This window comes from Pagrus pagrus (genome assembly GCF_965226575.1).
Source record: "Pagrus pagrus genome assembly, chromosome: 3".
NCBI classification, from domain to species: domain Eukaryota; kingdom Metazoa; phylum Chordata; class Actinopteri; order Spariformes; family Sparidae; genus Pagrus; species Pagrus pagrus.
In genome coordinates this window covers 173,521-198,952 of record NC_140187.1, presented here as the reverse complement: position 1 = coordinate 198,952, position 25,432 = coordinate 173,521, and the positions used below count along the sequence as shown (strand labels likewise).

The following is a 25,432-nucleotide window of genomic DNA, read 5'->3' as shown; positions in this document are numbered from 1 at the left end:
CAGAGAGTCAGACTGGTGCGTTACTGGGTTGTATATATTTTTACTGGGAGAGTGAAGCTGCAGTTTGTCTGCAGGCAGGATGAAGGACAGACTGTATTTACATTCTCCAGCTGTGAGGACCCCACCACAAACACGGCCGAGTCTTCATTGCTCTGCGGCAGCGTCACATTGAAAGTCATTTCATATTTACAACCACGTACGAGATGAAAATATAATTTTTTTGTTTTATCTCCTGTGAATCTGAAGGAAACAAACCAATCAATAAAAAACATGCATCAAATGGAGCAAAAAAACAGCTGGAGGTTTCATCTTCTGCATTATGAGTCAGAATTATGACATGATCTCCTAAAAATCTCAAAAGAACTACAAACAAACAAATGCCTGGTTCTCCGTCCTTACAGCGTCTAAATATGAGACAAAATCTTTCAATATTAAACATCAAGAGATCAAACCAACGTGATCGAGTGTCATCCCGCACAGTCCATCTAACAAAACTCAACATGCCGGACTCGGTTCAGCCAACAAGTCTTCACACTTCATCTGTATACATCAGTTTTCTGTGTCGTTGTGATCACATGTGAAACACTGGTATGTTACTCATCAACACTCTGATCACTTGTCTTAACATCTGGATCTCACAGTTAGACCAAACTGTCATGAAATCAGTTTTTACATTTAAGCAGAGTTTTAATAATTCTTTAATACTTTTTCATCTTTTTCTTTAAAACTATTTTCTCAAATTGACGAGATGCTCATCTGGTAGTTATTGTTTTCTTTAGTCAACAATATGTTGTTTCACAGGAACACTGACTTAGCAGAAATATTAAAAGGAGCAGTCCAACATCAGGCTAGCTTAGCACAATGACTGGACCGGGGGAAACTGCTAGCTTTGAATCTACCTTCAGGAACTCCAGATTTACAGTAAAAATGCTTAAAATGATGACTGCTCCTTTAAAGAAACAGTTAACATTAAAATGTTGAGGAAACATTTTGTGTGACGCAGCGACGCCTGAAGACTCGGCCGGAAAAACACATTCAGGAATAACGAACATCGTTTAGAGTCCAAAAGGTTTCATGCACAACAAGAACCCAAAATAATAAAAAACAAAAGAGAAAAGCGACGGAAACGTCTGAATTATAAAAATAATGTGGAGAGGATTCTGCTGGTTACTGACGCAGACACACTTCTACTGTTACATACAAGATATAGATCTTCTTAATAACACTTTGGTTTAGTTTCAAACAAACTATCATAAGCTGTATAATACAGAAAACATCTCCATCTTTTTAAAAAATTATTAAATTAAATCAAATAAAAACTGAACAGGTTCATTTGTTTTTCAATCAGTTTAACAGAAGAGGAGAACAAAACATCAACAGATGGACTGTACAGTATCTACACAATGATGTCACACAGAGACAGACGCCTGATAGGACCACTCATCAGCCAATCAGAGGACAGACTGTCAGCTGCTGGTGTCCAGTGAGAGCGTGAGGAGTCGCGTCCCTGCAGCGTTTCTCATCCTGCTGAATTCTTGTTTTTAAGAATTTTTGAAATCGTGTTTGTATGTTTATTGTCGGGCAAATGAAGAAATAATAGTTTGACCAAATACATCAAAAGATTTAAAGATAAAAGTTTGAATATTTAGAGGAAAAAAATCATAAAACAACAAAAAACTAAATATGTCATAATGAGGCAAGTTATTATAATACAATAAAACGCTGCACGAGGAAAAGACGGACGCCATTTATAAAACTTGTGTTGTTACAAGAAAAAGTCAAAACTTCAGATGATCTGAGATGAGAAGATACAGTGTGTGTGTGTGTGTGTGTGTGTGTGACGGCAGGAACATTATAAGACTCCTCACACTCTGATCCAACATGGACGACCAGCAGCTCCACCTTTGAAACAAGCCCCTCCCTCCACCTGTCTCGTCTCTGATCACACTTCCTGTTTCATTACGACAGCACAGGAAGTCTGACGGGACCTGACGAGTCGTCTGTCCTCATGGCCACGCCTCCTTCCACCAGTACATATGACCTCACTGAAGGCTCCTCCTCCTCCTGCCTGCTGAATACTCAGTTTCCCATAATCCACCTGAAGGACGCACACTATTGGCCAGGCTGTCATGAGAAGGCGGAGCCTGAAGAGGGAAAGAAAGTCCAATAGAAACGATAGCTGCCTTGTCAACCAATCACCAAGCTCTGTCGGTGTGGGGACCAATCACAAGTCCTCCAGTGAGGAGTAGTGACATCACAGATGACATCACAGGTGAATGAGAAGTTTTTATTGCTGGAGCTCCAACATGTCGCTGCTTACTTCATCTTCTGGCAGCTTGTTGCTAAGCAACAGGAGCCGCGACTCCTGTGATGTCAGAACAATTAGAAGAGCTTATGTGACAGGGGGCACAGTGAAGGCCAATGGAGGGGATACACTCTGGCCCCGCCCCCTGCAGAGCGGCATTGTGGGTATGTTGACAGAAGCGGAGGTGTGCTACAGGTGCTGGTGAGGGACAATCTGAAGAGACGAGACGACGATCAGAACGAACTAAAACAGAGAAATGTAAACAGCTTTCCAACAGGTGAGGGGGCGGAGTCACATTATAAGCCCTGCCCCATCTACACAGCGGCCATCTTGTCTCGAGGACTGCTGCTGCTGCTGCTGTTGCTGCTGCTGCTGCTGTTGTTGCTGTTGTTGTTGTTGTTGTTGTTGTCATGGCTGCCCGGTGACATCACAGCACTCTGCGGCCTATCAGCCGCCTTAGGGGTGGAGTCTCTTTCTCCAGGAGCGGTGTGGGCAGGGCCAGGAGAGGACAAGGAGGAGGGGTTTGAGGGGGAGGGCCGGTACGCCGCTGTCAGCTCGGCCAGACGCTCCGGAGTCGGAGCCCACTTCGCAAAGCCTGCATCGTTCTGAAGGAAGAGTACTGCAGTACCGTGTACTGCTCTATAGTACATCTCATCTCTGAAAGTAACCACAGATACACAGAGTTACTGTAGTACTGTGAAGTATCAGGATACCAGTACAGACAGGGACAAACATAGGACCATTTAAATACAGAAAGAATACTACTGTGAGTACAAGCATGGTATCAGTGTAGTATCAGTGTAGTATCAGTGCAGTAGAAGTACCTCTTGCAGATGTGTTGGCTCCCGGAGCGATACTCGTGCTCATAGGCTGGGACGCTCAGCTGGTGACGCAGAAATCGACTTCCCTCCATGCGGGTCAGAGCCGGGGTCACCGGGTCTCGCCACTCAGGGACAAAGACGATGAAGGACAGAGGCTCTGAGGACTGATCCAACAGCTCCTATACACACACACACACACACACACACACACACACAGAGCAATATAATCACCTGTATACACAATACACACCTGTACAGTGTGCTGATGCTCCTCTGACTTCCTGTTTGAACCTACAGCTGCTGTCACAATCTGTATACTGATATCTATAAACTGGTTCAGGCCAGAACCGACCAGACCAGAACCGACCAGACCAGAACACTACATGCAGGACTCACCTCAAAGTGCGTCACCATGGTGTCCATCAGTTCTTCACAGAACGGAGGGTTGGCTTCAAAAGAGCCGCTGACCGGACAGAAAGACAGGAAGGGCCTGAACACACACACACACACACACACACACACACACACACACACACAAGTCTAATGTAAACTCATACTTATAATAAATACTGTAATACTACACACATCAGTACACAGTGTGGTATTACACTATAACGTGTGTCCTCCACAGTGTGTGCTGTGATGCTAACACTAGGTGGTGCTACAGTCAAAGTGAGTATCATTATATCAGAATCAGAAATACTTTATTGATCCCGGAGGGGGAAATTGCTTGCATTACATTATACTTGCATATGAATTCTGCTGCACAGTACTGTACACACTGTACTGTCTGTATCTGAGCAGGTGAACGCAGGTGAACAGGTCCTGCAGTGTGTATAGGTGTGTGAACACCTGTCTCACCCTCTGGATCCGAAGAAGCCGTCGACGTCGGGGAAGGCGGAGCTAAACTGTTTGAAGTAGCAGTTGAGTGGTGAAGCGAAACACTCGAAGGAAACTCCAAACTGTCGGTTCAACGCCTCGAACACTGACACAGGCAGAGCCCCCTGGAGGCCTGTCCCCTCGTTAGCCCCACTGCCAAACATCACCTGGACACACACACACACACACACACACCTGGTTAACTCACAGTGTCAGGTGAGGTCAGGTAAATCCTGATTGGTTCACAGAGTCAGCTGACCTGGTATCTCTTGAGGAGGCACCAGACTCTGGACAGGAACTTCTCAAAGCGAGGATCATCTATACAGCTGTACCTGTACAACAGCTCCTGGACACAAACACAGAGACAGGTGGTGACAGGCGGTTAACCCTCACCCAGGACAGCAAAGAGGATTTTAGTCTGAATTTCACCTGTTTTATATGTGATGACACGTACGAGCTGAGGAGAAACTGAACAAATTTTGTGAAACGGCTGCGACAAATTCTGAATCATTGTCTCCTTCTTGTAACTTCAGCATTAAATGAAAACAGTAAGTTGTTTGTTTCCTTGTAAAAAGTGTGAGTTTGTGGCAGCATGGCTGTACCAGCCTGTCTGCTTCTGTGTCTACAGTGCTAAAGTCTTACCTGCCAACATTTAGCAGCTGTTTGAACACACTGTTTACACTGATTTCACCATTTACACTCAATTTATGACAGAAGAAACATTTTATTGATCTAAATATGTCACATTTTACAAACACACTAAACAGTAACCAGTATAGGCGACTTCTTTGTCCCCAGACTCCCTTAACAAATGTGTCAGTTTAGTGAGTTGTTGAGTTGGAGACACTTTATAAACTGTGTGAAACTCTGTCTCTGACTGATTCTGACTGATTTGTTCCTTCTTGTAAATTCAGCAAATGTTCTGCATGAACTTCTTTCTGTCTTTGAGTAGAAACATGGAGTCTGTTTGTCCCAGTGACGGACGAGCAGGAAGTGACATCACATCACAGCTGGTCACTCAGACTGACATGGATGTCAGGTATGAACTGGCTGTCAGAATACTGCTGTGAGTACTGACCAGTTTGCTGAAGTGTCCTCTGTTGACTTTGACCATCTCTCCTCTGAAGCGCAGACACGCCACGTCATTCTCAAAGTGCAGCTCGACTCGAGGAAGAGGAGGAGACGGCAGCGCCAGACGCACCGGGTAACAGTAGACCAACCGGGACTGCGGAGGGGACGCACACGCATCTGAACACACAACACACGGGATAAACATCAACTACAATGCAGCAGGCTGGTGTGTGTGTGTGTGTGTGTGTGTGTGTGTGTGTGTGTGTGTGTGTGTGTGTACCTGTGTGGGGGGGCATGCAGCAGGCTCAGGTGTGTGTGTGTACCTGTGGGGGGGTCCTGCAGCAGGCTCAGGTGTGTTTGTCTCAGGCGGCGGCTGTATTCTGCAGACAGCTGGTAGATCTTGGAGCAGATTCCTTCCACAGAGTCTTTGGCCACAGCGGTGACATGAGGTCCACACTGCTGTCTCAGGTGCTCCAGACGGTCCTACACACACACACACACACACACAGTTATATAACATGTAACTGACTTCATCTGTTCGTTTAATGTGGGTTCAGGTTGTCATGGCAGCAGCAGTCCAACATGAGTCACATCTTCAGCTCTTCCTGGAGGATCCTGATGTGTTACAAGGCCTGATGAAGTCTCTCGTGTTTTGTGAGTCTGTTCTGGAGTGTCCTCCGAGCTGGATGAACCAGCAAAACCTCCGGGGATGCACCTGGATCAGATCTGTGAACCATGTCAACTAAAGGCCCTGACACACCAGACCAATATTGAGCCGTTGGTGAGCGTTTGTCGCTCTAGCTCATGTGGTGATGCTAGTAGGCGACGACAGGCAAAGGCTGATTTATCATAACAACAGTTTGTATGTCTGATGTCTTCTGGTTTCCCTTTTTAAATGATGACTACAGACTACCACCACCTGGTGGTATGGAGAGGTATTTCCTCTCATGCTGGTACAAAGGTTCGAGGTGGTTGGCAGGTGCCTGTTGTCTTTGTGGTTTTGTTCGAGTGCAGCCTTTTTGCAGATACACAGTCGCTCTTCATCAGCCATTGTTTGGTGTGTCTGAGTCCTTCCAACATGATATCTGAGGTCTTCAGGATCAGTGTCCATGTCCTGGATCTCAATTGAGCCAGCTGAACCACATCATCCACCCAGTCCAACACCCACTGAGAACATGTTTGACTTCTCAGAAAGCACACGCAGCTCTCACAAGGACACATGGACTCAAATTAACAGTACTGGTACAAGACTGTGCCTTATACCCAGAACAACCCTGTCATAAACCTTCTCCAAGTCCACAGAGCACACAAACCTGGACGCAAAACTGATCCAGGCCCAGGGCTGGATTCACATCAGTCCTCCTGAATCTGAGGTCCAACAACAGCCCTGTCAGTCAGACTGAGCAGGAATACCCTGAGAGTCAGAGCTCACCCTCCAGTCCACAGTTTCTGTCCCTGAGAGGGGTCCAACAGAGACAAGCTGAAGTTCATCCATCTCCGACACCATCTCCAATGACATCAGTGATTCATCCTCAGTGTTATAGTTGAAGGCACGATGGTGTCGGGGAGGACAGCTGGGTCAAGAGCTGGTCCTCAACTGTGCCTCTCTTGTTTGATCTTATTTACCTTGGTCTTTTTGTAACATGCACAACACCTGACAACACTTCCAACATGATCAACCAACAGCAGGAAACACTCACAGCAGGAATTACCTGTTGTTTATCTTGTAAAACTGACAGCCATGTCCCGGTCAGACTAAGGAGACGGTCAGACCGTCCTCCTCCACAGCGTCCCCTAACAGATGTCCAGTCACTGGACGATAAGGAACAGGATGCCTCTTCAACAGAACATTGAGAACTGTAAAGCTCTGGTTCTCACAGAGACTTGATTCGACCCTTCGATCCTAGACTCATGCACATTGTGTTAACTCAGCCCTGCCCTCGGTCTAACAGGTAGCAACACACAGAACAGGCGTTCCTCTCAATATTTCCTCTTTTGCAGCAGACATCCACATTCACATCCACTTTCTCCACCAGTAACTCCAACAATGAAATTTGAATCACATGTATTTGTGCCGCCCGGCCCAAAGTCCTGCCTATTCATATCTTTTTATTGACTTTGTATGTAATCTAAAGGTCAACAGAGGCCAGCGGTCGCAGGTTACCATGTAGTCCTCCTTGCTGGCGGAGTGATCTCGGCGCAGCCAGCTCATAGTGTCTTCAGCGTTCCACTTCACCACCTTCCTGCTCTCTGGACTCGCGTTCCTACAGAAGTCACATATCACAGGTTAGAGCCCGCCCATCAGCTGATGACCTCAGCAGGATCAAACTCTGATTGGACCTACCTGGAATCAATCATCTTCTTCGCAGCTTCAGCATATTTAAAGAGCAGCTTGCGGGCCTCCTCTTTGTACTTTATACGTGACAACCTGACAGACACACAGATATTAATCAATAATCAATACAGATTATAACCAAGGCATTCATTTCATTGATACTGTCCAGTCCAGGTCCAAACAGGTACCTGATGGGGATGTCATTCATAACCTCTCTGAACATGGACGGGGAGATGACGGGGTCACAGTCACTCGGCAGTAAAGGGTCATGACCTTTATCAATCACTTTCCTCTCCAGCAGCCAACGGTTGAACGACTCCCGGGGCGGATCAATACCTGAACCACACAGAGACACACCGGCAGAGGAGAGATTGGACAATATAAGATTTCAGCATGAGAAAACAACAAGTTCATAATCAGAATTATCATGAATATCCTCATGAGAGTCATGATGAGTTGAAAGCGTACAGCACTGATTTATTTTGAATTGCCACAAGGTGGAGCTCCTTCTTTCTAGTCATTCTAGAATCTGAGCCTGCTGCTGCGGTTGAGGGCTCAGTCCGACCACCGTGTCCTCACAAGATGAAGCTCAACCTGACAGATCTTTTGGTTCAAACTGTGTCCTCTGTGATAAAATAAAAATGTTTGTTTCTGAACAACTTGTAAAGAGTTTCCAGTGTGTTCAGTGCCACGTTAACAGTTTTACAAATACTTCAAGGATATCTATCAGTGTTTTGTATTAATGAGCGACTCTGTTATCACTAACCAGCAGACAACTGCTGGAGGAGACCGCTGTGGTCAGAGCCAGAGTGTCAAGCAGAGCTATCCTGCAGCTAACATACAGTGAGGTATTCTGTCTGTTTGGGTCCAGGGTGAACACAGCTAGCTCATTAGCCTTAGCTAGCTTGTTAACTTCCAGCTTGTTGAGTGTGTTTAACTGTCTCGCTCCATCTCTTTGTCCATTTTTGATTAGCCGCTTTCTGTGAACGTCGACTTCTTGTATTTCTGCTATCTACTGCCAGGTGTGGTACCTTCTCTCTGGTGACACAGTTCGTGGTAGTGTTGCCTCAGTTTGGTGACCAGCTGAGCTCTCTGCAGCTCGATCTCAGGGTGGGGTGGCAGGTGGTTGGTGGGAGGGCGCTCTCTGATGACAGCATTGGTCTGAACATCCAGATCCCAGTAGATCCTGGAAACAAGGCAGATTTCATTTTCACCTTTCACCAACACACCAGGTGAACGTGAGTGACAGAAGACATAAAAGAAACAGGAGCAGAACAACAACAGACTGTTCAACCTGCCGCTAAGAGACAAGCTAAAGATGCTAACTGGGGGGGCGTGGCACATAGATTTATACAGAAGAACTAGATACCAGATAAAAAGATGGCGCCCATTCAAACCAATGACAACTGCTCACCTTGTGTGTAAGCCAAAAAATAGTTTTGTGGCTTCCGTGTTTACTTCCTGGTTATGCGGCTCTTTGAACAGTTCCCGCTCAGCCGATACTTTACACTGTGATGACGTCACGGCTCTTTAAATCGCTTTTCTCAGCTTATTGGAGGTTTTACGAAAATAAAACCTGCATCGATCAAAAATTCACAATAGCGTCATAATGGACCTCGTCTGAAGTTCCTGGTGTCAGCAGTTTGGCAGACGTCTCTTTTATAATGGAGCTCTGTGGGAAAATGATTTTTGGGCCGCAGGGGAATTTGGAGCTGCAATACCTTAAGTGGCCACCGGGTCAGAGTGAAGCAAGGCTGAGCCTCAGTACTCACACAGCTGGCCTGTACGGCGCGGGGGCGGGGGCGGGGGCGGGGCTGGGAGTAGTAGGCGTGGCTGGTGGGGCCTGTTTGTCCTCCGGGGCGGAGATCCAGGGTTTAACCCCGGGCGTGCTCGGAGAAATGGGCGTGGTGGGCTCCACCTGCAAACACACACACAGCTTGTAAGATTATCTGTAAAGTCAAACGCGATCACATGACCACAGTTGTGTTCAGTCATAGGTGGACAGTGTTTACCTTGGCGCGTTTTAAACTGTTAGGCCCCGCCCCCTGCTCCTCAGAGCCCCTCCTCTTCCTCTGACCGTTACCAAGGTTACTGTCTCCGCCCTCTGCTGGAGCTGCATTCAGGCCTAAAGGATCAGACTACAGACAGACAGACAGGTAGAGACAGACAGACAAGTTAATCATTAAGACAAAAAACAGCTGAACGAGGTGAAACACAAGCGGTGCTCTCTATTCAATCTGATGCTCCACTGACTCAATATGGAAAGTTTGTTGTGAACTGACGCTATACAAATATTGATTGATTGACAAAATCTTTTTGGGAAGCAGTGTGTCACGTGATGATGGAGTTACACAGTTCGGCCACTATGAAAACTGGCTCTAAAGCCTGGCGCTTTTCGTGGGGGCTCGCTGGACATTTAGCTCATCGTGGATCTTCTGTTTGGTTTCAGCAGCTCTCCGTGTCAAAACGACTCCAGCTCGTGGTAACGTTACCAAAACGACCCTCTCAATCCCTCACGCTCGCCCTCTACCACACTAACAGGAGCACCCCTTCTGCCCCCGACTACCAGACACATGTCAGCATGTTTGTTCGTCATCTGAAAGGAAACAGTGACATCACTCACAATGACATCATGCTGTCCCAGCACTGGCACCTCCCACAGGCTCTGATTGGTGAATCTGTTGAAATAATAGGGTCGGTTCTCCCTCCGAGACCAGCACTTAGACCATCCAGCCTGGACCAGTTCATCTGAGAGACAGACAGGCAGAGAGACAGAGAGGTCAGAGACTGACAGGCAGGTGTACAGACAGACAGGCAGACAGACGGGTGTACACACAGACAGACAGGTGTACCTGGGAGCTCAGGTGGTTTGGAGGTGCTGGACGGAGAAAGGGGCGGTCCCTGAGAGGAGGCGGGGACAGAGGGAGACGGCATCATGGCCGCCTCCCCCTTCACCGATCCCTGACTGTCATTGGACATCTCAGCTGCTCGTCAGAATGACATCGACCTGCCTAGACAGGAAGACACACTTTAACTTTCAAAATAAAACAGTGGTGCTGTGTGTTTACAACACGGCAGATGTCAGACATGTTTGAAAACTGTCAACACGTGACATGATGCAGGCAGGTCAACATATATGATGATGATTATTATTTAACAACAAGTCTCATTCAAACACACAGAAGCTCCAAATCAACGGATTCATTTTGTCTGTTCATCAATGAATCACTCAGCGTCTTCACCTGTTTGTCTTCTGCTGACTCACTTCGTCCGTTTGTGGTTTCATCTGGGTTTCTTTATATTTAGATATCAACACTGATTTGTTTTAATGCTTCACACAAGGTAAATAATACATTTCCTTTATATTCTAACTGTTTGGACTCTTACATGAAGAGCTGCAATTAATAATTTTCATCATCAATTAATCAGCTGATCAGTTTGGTGGTTAAGTGATTAATATGTCTATAAAGTGACGCACTGAAGAAACCTGAACAGGGACATTTCTGGCTTTTTTGCCCATCAATGGATCAGCACACAGCTGAGATGAAGGAACAGCTGGTTCTACCTGCTGACAGCTGGTTCATCACACGACCGGATCTGACACACCGGATCTGTTCATCACACCGACCTGATCTGTTCATCACACGACCGGATCTGACACACCGGATCTGTTCATCACACCGACCTGATCTGTTCATCACACGACCGGATCTGACACACCGGATCTGTTCATCACACCGACCTGATCTGTTCATCACACGACCGGATCTGACACACCGGATCTGTTCATCACACCGACCGGATCTGTTCATCACACCGACCTGATCTGTTCATCACACGACCGGATTTGACACACCGGATCTGTTCATCACACCGACCGGATCCGACACACCGGATCTGTTCATCACACGACCGGATCTGACACACCGGATCTGTTCATCACACCGACCGGATCTGTTCATCACACCGACCGGATCCAACACACCGGATCTGTTCATCACACGACCGGATCTGACACACCGGATCTGTTCATCACACCGACCGGATCTGTTCATCACACCGACTGGATCTGTTCATCACACCGACTGGATCTGACACACCGACTGGATCTGTTCATCACACCGACCGGATCTGACACACCGGATCTGTTCATCACACCGACCGGATCCGACACACCGGATCTGTTCATCACACCAACCTGATCTGTTCATCACACGACCGGATCTGACACACCGGATCTGTTCATCACACCAACCTGATCTGTTCATCACACGACCGGATCTGACACACCGGATCTGTTCATCACACCGACCGGATCTGTTCATCACACCGACTGGATCTGACACACCGACTGGATCTGTTCATCACACCGACCGGATCTGACACACCGGATCTGTTCATCACACCGACCGGATCTGACACACCGGATCTGTCTCTGAGACAGTCACAAGTTCTCATACTGTCATTTCTCCTGGTGTCTTTGTTGAATGACAGAAGTCTGATGGTTTAATGAGAAAGTCAGTTGTAGCATCTGCTTACAATTATTGTGACAAATTAGACTACAGCTCAAACACTTTGATCAATTTGTTGATTGAAAGAAGCTTTTTTTATTTTAATCACAGATTCATTTTCTAAACAAAGATAACAAACATCATCTCTCCAGTTTCTCACTTTGTTTTTCTTTCACAGAAATCTGAATCGGTGTGACGTCAGCTTGGACTGATCACATGTTATAGACAGACTGATCAATAACCTAACAATGACAGAATTATTATAAAGTTGGCGGTGTGCTGGTCGGACAGATGTGTCAGCCCGGTGACAACACGCAGCTCCGGCCCGAGCTGTTGATCACGAGCCGTCTGAATGTGGCGGTTTGAAGGCGGATGGCGGCAAACGGAACAATAATATCAGAGTTTTCATCTGATCACAACAATCGACGAGCAGCAGACAGGAGCGTGAGATCAAAGCTTCGGCTCAACACATTAAATTCATTCTTCATGTTTTCCTTTTCATACGCAGAAAGCAGCGCTATGGTTACACGCATGCGCACGGCAGGCTTTCCAAACAAACACGGAGGAGGAGAAGAGGAGGGGGAGGAGGGAGGAGGACAACAAAAAGCTGCGGCTGCTCCTCCGGAGCCCGGGCAGAAGACACGGACACAGCGGCTGACGGTACCGGTCCACAGCGGGGCCAAACCAGGCTAAAGTGGTTTAAAAACACCGAAAGGACAACGAGCCGCCTTTAGATCCCGACATTAACGGCCATTTTGCGCGGCCCACTCAGTCTCCGCTCAGAGCGACAGCTGCTGTTTAGGCGCCACTTCTCAGACAAGATGGCGGACACGCCCCTGCCACAGCGCTGCGCGTCCTGCACAATATTTATGCCCTTTACTGCAAATTCATCCGCCCTGTGAGCCATTAGGTCGGTTCATCTGAAGGCCGAAACCTTCCGCAGTGTGTCGATGCCGTCGGTGCGGCTCTGCGGGGCCGCCTGACCTTACCTTAACCGATTAAGTTGCGGAGAGTCGCAGGTTTTGTCCGTTTGTTTCGGGTCCTCCGCTCCGCTCCCTCCCCGCCTGCTCAGACATCTTTACAGGGACCCGGGGTGAGTCACTGCGCAGGCGCAGCGATTGCCACGCTTCCTGTTTGAAGATGTCCTGAACACGCCGCCATGTTGGAAAGGTCAAACAAGCTGAGAACATGTCAGGTGTTCAATAACTTTACTGATCGACTCCCAGCTTCCCGCCGCAGGAAGCTTCACTTCACCGATAAAGTCGAATATACATTTTTTATCAGAGTGATAAAATCTGTGAATGAGCCACGAAAATCCACAGACATGTTTCTCTGATGAAAGCTACAGCGCAGCAGGCCTGAGTCAGGAGTTTCATGCTGCTGTTCAACAATCAGCTTTAACTGTGAACTATTGTTTCATGGAGACATTAAAGATGTTTGTTGTAAACCTGAAGCTAGAATTCATCCAGTCAGTTACAACACTGGTCCAGTCATTTCTAATACAGAACCAGAACATTTGATTTATAGAACCAAACAGTCACCAAGCACAGAATTCTTTCTGTCACAACCGATGTGTAAAGACTTTGGAGGCAGGGCAGGAGTGCAGCGGAGAGGGAGAGGGAGGGATGTTTAATGCTAAGTCCTCTCTCTCCTCAAAGTTATCAACTGCACCTAAAAGTCCAACCGGAGCTCCTCACCTGCTTCATCTTCATCCTCACCCTCTGATTGGTCAAATCTGTTTCAAACGCAACAATAGTTGTGTATCACCATGTTGTAACAGTCGTATGGAAGATTTAAATAAAAAAATTCTGTCCAAAAATACCGACATTAAAGATGTGACATCATTGATATGATGACACAGTTTTGTTTTGTTTTTTTAATATATTTTATTGACTTTAAAAAAACAAACAACGAAGCATACAGCACAGATACAGCCAACCTGAAAATAGAAATACACTAATTCACATACATGAATTGCACATTATACAACATAAAAAAAAAGAAGTTTACATGGGGACTATACTGAGAAAAGCATTTTATGACTTGTTGGTGAAGGCAAAATATGGTCGCCCTTTCTGCAGCAAATCCACAAGATCACCAGGAAGGTAATTCAGGAAAGGTTGCCAGACACTAAAACAAATCGTCATTGCCCTTTAACGTAGCACTGAGGTGATGACAGTTTTTAAATGTGATGTGAGACACTTTCTTTAGTTTCAGACCTGCAGGTTTCTCTTCCCTCACAGACATCACTGACCCGTCTGTGGGCCGGTACCGAACATGTTCTGAGAAATTTAATTCTGAGAGATTTTCCAAATTCAAAAATGTACATCTCATGTAATTTCATGAGAATTTGTCATTGACATCATCTCAACTCTCTTTTCTTTGATTTCTATGTTCCTAAGTTTCAATAAAAGAGACACTGTGTGCCACAGGTGTTTACAAGTCTGACCTGTGGCTATGTGCTGCATGTCATCCCCCCTCTTATCATCATCATCATCATCATCATCATCATCATGCTGTCCTGTCAATAACACCATGAGAAAGGTGTGTGTGTGTGTGTGAGAGAGAGCTGTCACTCACATCATTGTGAGTTCACCGGAACTAAACTTCAATAAATAAATAAATTGGGATCATTTATCAAACTTCCTCTTTCAAATGATATTTCAGGCTGATCACACTGATCACCAGTCTGATCGCTGTACACAAGTTCTGCGGTGCCGCTCGTGTGTCTGCTGCACGGACCGTCACAGCTCGTCCTCTGAGCAGACGTGTGGCCAGGATTCACTGTAACAGACCGTCGACCACACATTAATATTCATGAGGCACTTTGTATGTGTGGAGAGGGGGCGGAGCCACGTGAGCACATTTCTGCGTTGATTATGGACTTAGGAAGCTGCACATTGTTGCATAAGCAGTCAAAAGTTTGGACACACCTTCTCATTCAATGGTTTTTCTTTATTTTTTATCATTTTCCTCATGAATCTGACTGAGAGAATGTCAGGAGTGAGCAAAGCTGTCATCAAAGCAAACCACAGAGTTTTATAAACGAGACAACAGAATGAAAAGTTTGTTCAGTTAAAGGTTGAATATGTAGAATCTTTATTAAAAGCAATATTTTTAAAAAAAATAATACATCCACGGGGCGTTTTGAGGGGTACAGAATGAAAGTATTGCTTTTCCATAAAACATTTTTTTTTTACTCTAAATTAATATTTTTTACATTTTTGACGGGCTCGGCAATGACTTTCTGTCACGTTCTGTTTACATTTTACCAGCCAATAGTGGCTGGAATTGCGGGTTGCCAGGGTTGTCTGTTGTTCCGGCGCAGCTACTGTAGGCTGGCACTTGGTGAGATGGAGTTTGCTAATGTAGCTGTTTCGGAGCCTCAGCGAAGACTGCGTTATTTATCTCAGCAGCTGAGTGACCAGAGAAGGGCAAAGTCGAGGGTCAACATATGCCAAGCATGGAGTCGATGGACTGCAATAAAGGAGTTTAACGGCATCAAAACGCACGCCGAAATGGCTACGTTTCTCCTCGACCGGTAAGTTAACTTTCATGTTTACTTAGCTGTAAAGGCTAACGCTAACGCTAACGGCTAACGGTAACTGTCAGTCAAATTGCTCTGCAATCCTTGTTTTTATGGTGTGATTTGCCGGAGGGGATGAGTTCAAACAGGCTCGAACAGACTCCGGTCTCCTGTAGGCTACTGGGCCGGGTCTGTCTCAAGGTTTGAAGCGGTCTCAATTAGAAACCAGTCTATTTCAATTTTCTACAAGTTATTGTGAATGTACAACATCTCTCAAATCCCACGATCGCCCGTTTAAACAGTTTCCAAGCTGCTTCATTGGTGTCAGAGTTCTCAAAGACCCGACCCAATCCGATCCGCAGGTGTTAAAGCCTGGACCCGGACTCACGGGGCGGCCACTCCGCCTCAAATTTGAGAAACTGCGGAAATTAGTCATTACTCTGTATGATTCGTCACTTGACATGGCACAGGCTGATCGATTGACACACTCGGCAACGAACCTGGCAACCCGACTGCTGGAATTATTTTTTGTTGTTGCGACTACGACCTCGAGACACTAGATGGCGGTGTTCTGCTCATTCTCCATATTCAACCTTTAATAAAGTAAAATATAAAGTATAAACATTCAGATGTTTACTACAGGTTTATTAAAAGGGCAAAGATAATACATCTGCTTGCATATTTAGCTGTGAGCTATCAGGCTATTATAAATAACTTGTTTGGTTTTGGTTGATTACAGCTGTTTAATTCTCCTGTTAAACAGCAGCCTCCACATCTGTAGACACATGTGGATCTGTTATAAACCAACACATCTATAAAATATCAAATATTTACATATGCAAGATTTTTAACAACAAAAAACATTTAATTCAGGTTATAGAAACCCACAGGTCTTATCTTCAGCTGTATGTGTGATCAACCTGTAGTGTGTTAATATCGTCATGTTAAAGCTGAGGATCTCTGTTACACTCTGACTGTTTACACAAAGGTCATGAAGTATCTCTTCTGTTCAGGACGTTTTCAGTGATTCTGGAGAAGCGACTGACTGATGAGTCTCATTATCAGGTCGTCAAATGCTTAGGACTGACGAGCCACCAACACAGTACAGGTAGACCAGCTAACGCTACAGCTAACAGGGTCAGGCCAGAGGTCACCTGTCAGGAGTCGGAGGTCACCTGTCAGGAGTCGGAGGTCACCTGACAGGAGTCAGAGGTCATCTGTCAGAGGTCACCTGTCAGGTGTCAGAGGTCAGAGGTGACGGAGCACTCCTGCTGCAGGAGCAGGTCGACGGCGGCCTCCACGTCCTCCACCACGTGACTCGGCTCCACCAGGTCCGGCTCCAGGACCAGGTCTCTGTGACCATGAAACACTGTGTCTGTGACTGTGCTGCTCTGGTCGCGAGGCAACGGGGAGCGAGGGTTATAGACACCGGTGCACACCTGAGGACAGGTACAGCAGCTCTGTGTTAAGACTGGTTATTATCACAGGGTCAGGGTGAACAGGCCAGCACAATCACTTTGTGTCATTATTAATTATATATATGAAAAAATATATATTTTTATAGTCATGTTATAGTAGTCAAGTATTTTACAGTAAAGATCTACTGACTGTAGAGAGACTGTGAGACGAGGAGGAACATCAGACCATCCTGACCTGCCTGACTCGTTCACTCTGTCTGACTAGTTCACTTTGTCTGACTCGTTAACTCTGTCCTGACTCGTTAACTCTGTCCTGACTTGTTAACTCCATCTGACTCATTCACTCTGTCTGACTAGTTCACTTTGTCTGACTCGTTAACTCTGTCCTGACTTGTTAACTCTGTCCTGACTTGTTAACTCCGTCTGACTCGTTAACTCTGTTTGACACATTCACTCTGTCAGGCCCTTTTTTTTGGGGGGGGGGGGGGGGGGTTTGGTGCTATGCGGGGTCAAGGTGAAGTCTGAACAAGTGAGTCTTTTGCGAAAGATGGCGAGCGATTCTGCTGTCCTGATGTTGGTCGGGAGTTCGGTCCACCACTGAGGCGCCAGAACAGAGAAGAGTCGGGATTTCGCTGTGCGGTCTTTGTTTGCTCTCAGCGATGGCGGTACCAGCTGGCCAGCTGATGTAGTAGAGCGAAATGCTCGCGCTGGGGCGTGAGGTCTAATCAGTGTTTGGAGGTAGACGGGTGCAGTTCGGTTGACGGCCTTGAAGGCCAGCACCATGGTCTTGAATCTGATGCGGGCCGCAACAGGAAGCCAGTGGAGGTCACGGAGGAGGGGGGTCACATGGGAGAGTTTGGGCGATTGAAAACAAGGCGCGCTGCAGCGCTCTGGATACGTTGCAACGGTTTGGTCGCAGTCCAGTCCAGCCAGCGAGTTGCAGTAGTCGAAGCGGGAGATGACCAGCAATTGGACCAGGAGTTGCATTGCTTCCTTTGTGAGGAAAGACCGGATCCTGGGTTACGGTTAGGGTTAGGGTTAGTTGTATGTTGTAGAGGGCAAATCTACAGGATCGGGCCACCGCTGTGATGTTGGAGGTGCAGGATAGTCTGTCGTCGAGGATTACACCCAGATTCTTTGCAGTCGATGATGGCGATACTGTGATGTCTTCAACAGTGACCGACAGGTCCATGTGAGGGCAGTCTTTCCCCGGGATGAAGAGGAGTTCAGTTTTACTAAGGTTGAGCTTGAGATGATGCGCAGTTGTCCAAGCGGAAATGTCTGCCAGACATTCTGAGATGCTCGTGGCAACATGGGTGTCGGAGGAGGATGGGGAAAAGGAGAGGAGTTGGGTGTCATCAGCATAACAGTGGTAATAGAATCCATGTGATGTGATTGCAGAGCCTAGTGATCTAGTGTATAGTGAAAACAGAAGCGGTCCTAGTACTGAGCCTTGAGGGACACCAGTTTCCAGGGAGCAGGGTTTGGACAAGGAGCCATTCCACATGACCACAAGGTGTGATTTGTCAGGTATGATGTGAACCAGGTTAGAGCAGAGTCAGCAATGCCAAGTTCAGCCAGAGTGGAGAGGAGGATTTGGTGGTTGACTGTGTCAAACGCAGAGGATAAGTCGAGGAGGAAGAGGACTGACAAGTGGGACGAGGCTCTGGCGGCCCGGAGCGACTCAGTCACTGTGAGGAGGGCCGTCTCAGTGGAGTGAGCAGTCCTGAAGCCTGACTGATGGAGGTCAAGGAGGTCGTTTTGTGAAAGGTAAGAAGACAGTTGGTTGAAGACAGCACGTTCCAGGGTTTTAGAGAGGAATGAGAGAAGAGATACAGGTCTGTAGTTTTGAATGTCAGCTGAGTCTAGAGTGGGTTTCTTTAGGAGTGGCTTTACTGTAGCTGTCTTGAAAGGAGCTGGAATATGGCCAGAAGTGAGGGAGGAGTTGATCAGAGTGGTGAGGTAAGGCAAGATGTCGTGCGAGATGCTTTGGAGAAGAGAGGAGGGAATCGGGTTGAGGGAACAGGTGGTGGCACGGTTAGACATCACTAGTGTGTGAACATCTTCAGAGGAGAGAGGGCTGAAGCAGGTAAGGCTGTCATCGGTGAGGGTTGGGGGAGGTGCTTTCTGGGAGGGCATCGGAGTAAATGAAGAGCTGATGTCTCTTACTTTCTTTGTAAAGTAAGTTGCAAAGTCATCACCAGTGAGGGAGGATGAAGGGGGAGTGGTAGGAGGGGTGAGGAGAGAAGAAAATATGGAGAATAGTTTCCTGGGGTTGGAGGCAGAGGAGTTGATCTTAGACAGGTAGAAGGCAGATTTGGCTGCTGAAACCGTTGACGAGAAGTCAGACAGGAGGTGGAGGTTGCAGTGGGCAAGGTCGTCTGGATGATGAGATTTTTAGCACCAATCTGTTGGTTCGTAGCGGTTCAGACAGCTGGGGAGGAGGGGGAGATGATCGTGCCGGTCAGGAGATGAGGGGACAGAGAGTGTTTAAAGAGGAGGAGAGGGAGGACAACAGAGTGGAGGAGGCTTCCTCGGTGGACAGCTGAGAGAACTGTTCTGTGGATGGTAGCAAGGAGAGAACAGTTGAGGAGAGAGTGGAGGGAGAGAGGGATTTTAGGTTGCGGCAGGTGGTGACCATGCGAGGTGTAGGGGCGAGGACAGCAGTGGACTTCAAGGGGAGAGAAAAACCGACAAAGTGGTGGTCCGACACAGTGAGTGGGGTAACAGAGAGTGCTGAGGTACTACAGGACCTTGTGAAGACAAGGTCAATTTGGTTCCCGGCCCAGTGGGTGGGTGGAGAGGGGGAGAGTGTGAGGTCGAATGTGGAAAAGAAGCTGACGAATTCAGGTGAGCGCAGCTTCTCAGGGGGGATGTTGAAGTCACCCAGGACGACGAGCGGAGAGCCATCATCTGGGGAGCAGCTTAGGAGGGCATCCATCTCATCATAGAAGTCGCAGAGAGGACCGGGAGGGCGATAGATCACTACAATGGTGATTTTGAAGGGAAGGGTGACAGAGACAGCGTGGAATTCAAATGCAGATCTGGGTAGGTGGTCAAGGCTAAGGACCTGGTAGGTCCACATGGGTGAGATGAGGAGTCCAGTTCCACCTCCTTGACCTGTTTGTCTCGGGGAGTGTGAGAATGAGTAGGCAGTTGAAAGGGCAGCTTTGTCAGTTCTGTCCTGAGTCGTTAACTCTGTCTGACTCGTTAACTCTGTCTTGACTCGTTAACTCTGTCTGACTCGTTAACTCTGTCCTGACTCGTTAACTCTGTCTGACTCATTAACTCTGTCCTGACTCGGTAACTCTGTCTGACTCGTTAATTCTGTCCTGACTCGTTAACTCTGTCTGACTTGTTAACCTACCAGTATCGAGCGACACTGAGCAGCAGCAGACACCAGCTCCTCCTCCGGCACCACCAGCGTCACTTGACTGCCTGTTCCCTGGCCAACAAGCTTGGTAGTGGTTGTCATGGCAGTGTGCTGCTGAGCCAGGTAGCGGTTGTACAGGTTAGCACCGTAGATATCTGTCATGAGGTTGTCGCTAGGCAACAAGAAGAAGACAAGTGGTTATGCTACAGTGTTGACATGTTAAGGACAGGTCGAGCACCTGACTGTGTAGGTGTTGTTGTAGATGATCTGGTGGTGTTGTAGATGGTCTGGTTGTGTTGTAGATGGTCTGGTGGTGTTATAAATGGTCTGGTGGTGTTGTGGATGGTCTGGTTGTGTTGTAGATGATCTGGTGGTGTTGTAGATGGTCTGGTGGTGTTGTAGATGATCTTGTGGTGTTGTGGATGGTCTGGTTGTGTTGTAGAATATTTGGTGGTGTTGTGGATGGTCTGGTTGTGTTGTAGATGATCTGGTGGTGTTGTGGATGGTCTTGTTGTGTTGTATATGGTCTGGTGGTGTTGTAGATGATCTTGTGGTGTTGTGGATGGTCTGGTTGTGTTGTAGATGATCTGGTGGTGTTGTGGATGGTCTGGTTGTGTTGTAGATGGTCTGGTGGTGTTGTGGATGGTCTGGTTGTGTTGTAGATGGTCTGGTGGTGTTGTGGATGGTCTGGTTGTGTTGTAGATGGTCTGGTTGTGTTGTAGATGATCTGGTGGTGTTGTGGATGGTCTGGTTGTGTTGTAGATGGTCTGATTGTGTTGTAGATGGTCTGGTGGTGTTGTAGATGGTCTGGTTGTGTTGTAGATGGTCTGGTGGTGTTGTAGATGGTCTGGTTGTGTTGTAGATGGTCTGGTTGTGTTATGGATAGTCTGGTGGTGTTGTAGATGGTCTGGTTGTGTTGTGGATGGTCTGGCGGTGTTGTAGATGGTCTGGTGGTGTTGTAGTTGGTCCGGTGGTGTTGTGAATGGTCTGGTGTTGTGGATGGTCTGGTGGTGTGTGGATGGTCTGGTGTTGTAGATGGTCTGGTGGTGTTGTAGTTGGTCCGGTGGTGTTGTAGTTGGTCTGGTGGTGTTGTGGATGGTCTGGTATTGTTGTAGTTGGTCTAGTGGTGTGTGGATGGTCTGGTGGTGTTGTAGATGGTCTGGTGGTGTTGTGGATGGTTTGGTTACCCGACAGTGTAGATGGTGGTTAATTTGTGGTTGTGATTCTGCAGCCTCAGCAGGCGCTCTGCATACTGGTATGTCAGCAGACTTGGTTTTCCCAGCAGCGCCTGGTACTGAAGTTCTTGACCCGTCAGCTTCCTGTAGACGGACTCCAGACACAACATGAACATCCCGTGACCAAACCTACGGCAACACAGCAGGGTCAAAACTGATCATCATGACCACCTGGAGGAGCATCCTGTCTGGAGGGAGATGTGATTCATCCAAACAGAATCAAACATTTTTATTAAAGTAGAGCCACGCCCTCTACCTGAGAGCTAACAGGAAGTGGTGTGTTGGTTACCGTGGTGACGGGGCCTCTGCCATCCACATCAGGTCCATGTTGCAGGCGAGCACCGGCAGCTGGGCCGACAGCTGAGCGTTATACTCACAACCTGGACTCCCATTAGTCAGGAGCACGTCAATCAGCAGCTGCAGGTTGGTCTCCCATCTGATTGGCTCCCCAAACAAGATGATTGCTACGGCAACACAGGAAGTCAGAAAACTATTTTTATTTTTGTGTTTCTTTCACATGTTAATATCTTATTTACAAAGTCGTGTGTTACCTTCTATTCTGGGAAACGTCTGCAGAGGAGACGACTGAAAAAGAGCAAGCACACAAATATCATCAGATATCAAAACAAACCTGCTGCTCTCTGCAGGTGACACATTAAAAACTAGTTTGGTCGCTATGGCTCAGTTTTACACTCAGTGCTTGGAGGACTGAAAGCGAGCAGTAAAGCTCGGACCTCGCTGCTGGACAAGGGATTTAAATCACACATCAGAACGAAGGCTGAACGGTTCTGTTATAATGTGTGTAAACAGAGCTGTTCATGAGGCCAGCGAGGCTAGCTGACAGGCTAATGTCGCTAATTAAAAACACCTACGTGATTATCTAAATGATACAAAAACATACTATTAACCATAAACACAAAGTGAACTGGAGAGGTGACTGACCCACAGACTGTAGAGTCAACACCTGAGGAAGAAGGACAAGCAGTTCATAACACCGATACACAGAACACAGATGTTACAGCTCCTGACTTCCTGTTTACAGTTTGAACGTTTCAACCTGATTCAGTAAATTATTAGTTTAAAACTAGTTTGTGAGAAAGAGTTAGAACCTGAGGTCAACTGAGATCAACTGAGGTCAACTGTCACAGGTGAAGCACTCACAGGTAGTTCTGGTCTCCTGTTGTGGTCCACCATGTCCAGCAGGGGGTGATGTTCTCTGAGGGTCTCGACGGTCACGACCTTCTGAAAACCCAAACTGAGACGAGGTCAAGATTTCAAACACACACTCAGTCACACTGTTCAGTGTGTAAAACACACACATCATACAATACAAGCGTCAACAGTTGTTGTTGTTGTGTTCTTCTGTCTCTGAATACTACAGTACCCATGATCCTTTGCTGCTGTTGCTATGGAGACAAAGGCAGTCAGAGGTCAGGTGTGAAGGATACGTGTTGGCGATGTCTGTGACCGGACCCTGTCCAGTAACCAGGACACATTTATCATGGAAACTCTTCAACATCTGCAAAGGACTGTGGGAAAGAACAACCTGCTCCGGGGCGATCTACAGAGAGAGAGAGAGACAGGTCACATGACTACAGTCCAACGTATCACATGTCTGTCCTCCACCTGTCTGTCCTCTACCCGTCTGTCCTCCATCTGTCGGTCCTCCACCTGTTTGTGCTCTACCTGTCTGTCCTCCACCTGTTGGTCCTCCACCTGTTTGTGCTCTACCCATCTGTTCTCCATCTGCCTGTCCTCCACCTGTTTGTGCTCTACCCATCTGTTCTCCATCTGTCTGTCCTCCACCTGTCTATCCTCCCCGTCTGTCCTACCTGGACATTCAGCAGGTGAGACAGCTGCTGGGCCTTGTGATGTCTCTGACAGCTTCCAGCGTTCGTGACAAAGACAACAGGAAACAGGAAGTTGTTGTTTTGGTCCACAAGCTTGCGAAACGCTCGTCGAGCGGCCGGAATCACGGAGCCGCCGCGAAGCAGAACGCCGTCCACATCAAAGAGGACGCCCACCTGAGGGAGGCAGACAGTGAGACAGAATAATTAATATTTATTTTACAGGTCTGCTTTTAAAAACACATTTTTGTCGTGAAATAACTTCTGTTGTCCTCTGTATATAAATATACATAAACGATATACATATGTATATATATGTATATATATATACATATGTGTATATATATACACACATATATATATATATATATATATATATATATATGCATATGTGTATATATATATACATATATATATACATATACGTATATACATATATATGTATATATATATGTATATATGTATATATACATATATATAGCAGATCTGTAAAATAAAGATGAATTATTGCTGCAGCTGTGATTCTGTTTCACAGCTTTAAAAACTAAAATACTTTTTATTAATTTATTCATTACATTTAATTAAATCAATTATAATTAACATTACAGACAATAACGCCTGACAAGGATAATCCATGAACAATAACAACACAGATACAACACACAAATACACACATAAATAATATGGCGTATTATTATAAATGTTTATTTACATGATAAGATTATTTCATTCTTAAGTTTTTAATTGTAAAAACATTTATAAACTTTGATCGTGTGGACAGAAATATTTCCGGTCCTGTTTGACACCACCTCAACATCTCAGCCTCATATTTCTGGATGTGTTTGTCATAAAAGTTGTAGAAATATTATAAATATTGTTTGTCTTCTGATTATTACAAATAAAATCTAGTTTTAAAGTTTCTTCTACTTTGTTCTTTACGTCAGACAAGTTTAAAGACTAGCAGCTGAACATGCACTAAGGACAACGCATCATCAAACTGACTCAAAACCAAGAAAACAGGTCCCCACAAAGACAATGAGTCCCCATGATGTGAGTGTGGACTCACACTCACACACACACACACACACACACACACACTGACCTGTCTGCTGGTGGACATGTATCTGACCGTCTGCTGCAGGAAACCTCGACACCACATGACTCCTGTCTGTCTGTCAGAGACCAGCTGTCTGCTGCTTATTTATACTGACACAGCTGTGACGTCATCATGGGGCGGGGCTACAATATGACTGACTACATATTGATCAGAGACATTTTAACTTTTTAACAGTCATCAAATAAATACTGACAAACACCAACAGATCTGTTCACATCAGGAAACAAACAAAAATGTCCAATAAATGTTTTTCCTCTTACAACAACAATGCTAACATGCTAATGTTCAGTTACTGTGGTCACCATCTTAATTCAGCATGTTAGCATGCTAACATTAGCTAATCATCAATAAACACAGTCCAGCTGAGGCTGATGATGTCATCAGTCCTGCAGGTAGACACATTCACTTGTTGACCTGATGATGGCGCTAGATGAAAGTCAGAGGGTCAATAAAGTAATTAGTTCATCCTGAGGGGAACGTGAACGTGTCAGAGACGATGACCACAGACTGAATGATGATGTGTTCACTGTACAGAGTGATCTGTGATGTCACTGTGTCACACTCCAGTAAAAGTAAAGATACTGTGTTAAAATATTACTCCGGTTAAAGTGAAAGTCACCTGTATGAAGAGTACTTGTGTAAAAGTCTTAAAGTATCTGATATTAAATGTACTTAAGTATCAAAGTATCAGTAAAGTAGAAAGAACAGACTACACACACACACACAGACTACATACACACACACACACACACACACACATAGAGACTACATACACACACACACACACACACACACACACACACACACACACAGACTACACACACACACACACACACACACACACACACAGACTACATACACACACACAAACACATACACACACACACACACAGACTACATACAAACACACACACACACACACACACACACACACACACAGACCACACACACACACACACACATACACACACACACAGATTGAATGTGGCTGACA

The 25,432-nt window shown here is 46.3% G+C and overlaps 2 protein-coding genes across 7 annotated transcripts; both read right to left on the bottom strand.

Annotated features, from left to right (window-relative positions):
• Positions 1–24: 24 nt before the first annotated feature.
• Positions 25–13,640, bottom strand: pcif1 (phosphorylated CTD interacting factor 1). Of its 6 annotated transcripts, none has more exons than XM_084349455.1 (17): positions 10,890–12,893; positions 10,654–10,705; positions 10,264–10,422; positions 10,035–10,159; positions 9,424–9,549; positions 9,184–9,329; positions 8,443–8,597; positions 7,600–7,747; positions 7,421–7,504; positions 7,241–7,340; positions 5,400–5,559; positions 5,084–5,253; positions 4,265–4,351; positions 3,988–4,172; positions 3,523–3,616; positions 3,130–3,305; positions 25–2,962 (listed from the first exon to the last, which is right to left on the bottom strand). In XM_084349455.1, the coding sequence occupies exons 3-17, from the start codon at positions 10,388–10,390 to the stop codon at positions 2,620–2,622; spliced, it is 2,226 nt and encodes a 741-aa protein (XP_084205581.1). In that variant the 5' UTR covers positions 10,391–10,422; positions 10,654–10,705; positions 10,890–12,893; the 3' UTR covers positions 25–2,619. The 6 variants fall into 6 exon arrangements, with proteins under 6 accessions (XP_084205581.1, XP_084205582.1, XP_084205583.1 ...); XM_084349456.1 differs by having other exon boundaries at positions 10,264–10,418; XM_084349457.1 differs by lacking the exons at positions 10,654–10,705; positions 10,890–12,893 and adding an exon at positions 12,912–13,640 and having other exon boundaries at positions 10,264–10,418.
• A 1,354-nt stretch (positions 13,641–14,994) lies between these two features.
• On the bottom strand, positions 14,995–24,561 carry LOC311254513 (haloacid dehalogenase-like hydrolase domain-containing 5). Its single transcript, XM_084348315.1, has 9 exons — positions 24,424–24,561; positions 23,307–23,498; positions 22,923–23,035; positions 22,636–22,729; positions 22,026–22,059; positions 21,764–21,938; positions 21,427–21,603; positions 20,234–20,411; positions 14,995–16,887 (listed from the first exon to the last, which is right to left on the bottom strand). Exons 1-9 carry the CDS (start codon positions 24,478–24,480, stop codon positions 16,690–16,692), a joined length of 1,218 nt encoding a protein of 405 aa, XP_084204441.1. The 5' UTR covers positions 24,481–24,561; the 3' UTR covers positions 14,995–16,689.
• Between the last annotated feature and the right edge of the window lie 871 nt (positions 24,562–25,432).

What these genes read in the sequence shown, in the direction of transcription:
- pcif1 (XM_084349457.1), bottom strand. Translation starts at nt 10,390, where the DNA reads ATGTCCAATGACAGTCAGGGATCGGTGAAGGGGGAGGCGGCCATGATG. An exon ending in GAGGACACTTCAGCAAACTG is followed by an intron (nt 4,352 to 5,083) that starts GTCAGTACTCAC and finishes GTTTGTGTCCAG; the next exon opens with GAGCTGTTGTACAGGTACAG. An exon ending in AGCCAACACATCTGCAAGAG is followed by an intron (nt 2,963 to 3,129) that starts GTACTTCTACTG and finishes GGTTACTTTCAG; the next exon opens with AGATGAGATGTACTATAGAG.
- LOC311254513 (XM_084348315.1), bottom strand. Translation starts at nt 24,480, where the DNA reads ATGTGGTGTCGAGGTTTCCTGCAGCAGACGGTCAGATACATGTCCACC. An exon ending in ACATGTCCACCAGCAGACAG is followed by an intron (nt 23,499 to 24,423) that starts GTCAGTGTGTGT and finishes TGCCTCCCTCAG; the next exon opens with GTGGGCGTCCTCTTTGATGT. An exon ending in GTCACAGACATCGCCAACAC is followed by an intron (nt 22,730 to 22,922) that starts GTATCCTTCACA and finishes ACCTCGTCTCAG; the next exon opens with TTTGGGTTTTCAGAAGGTCG.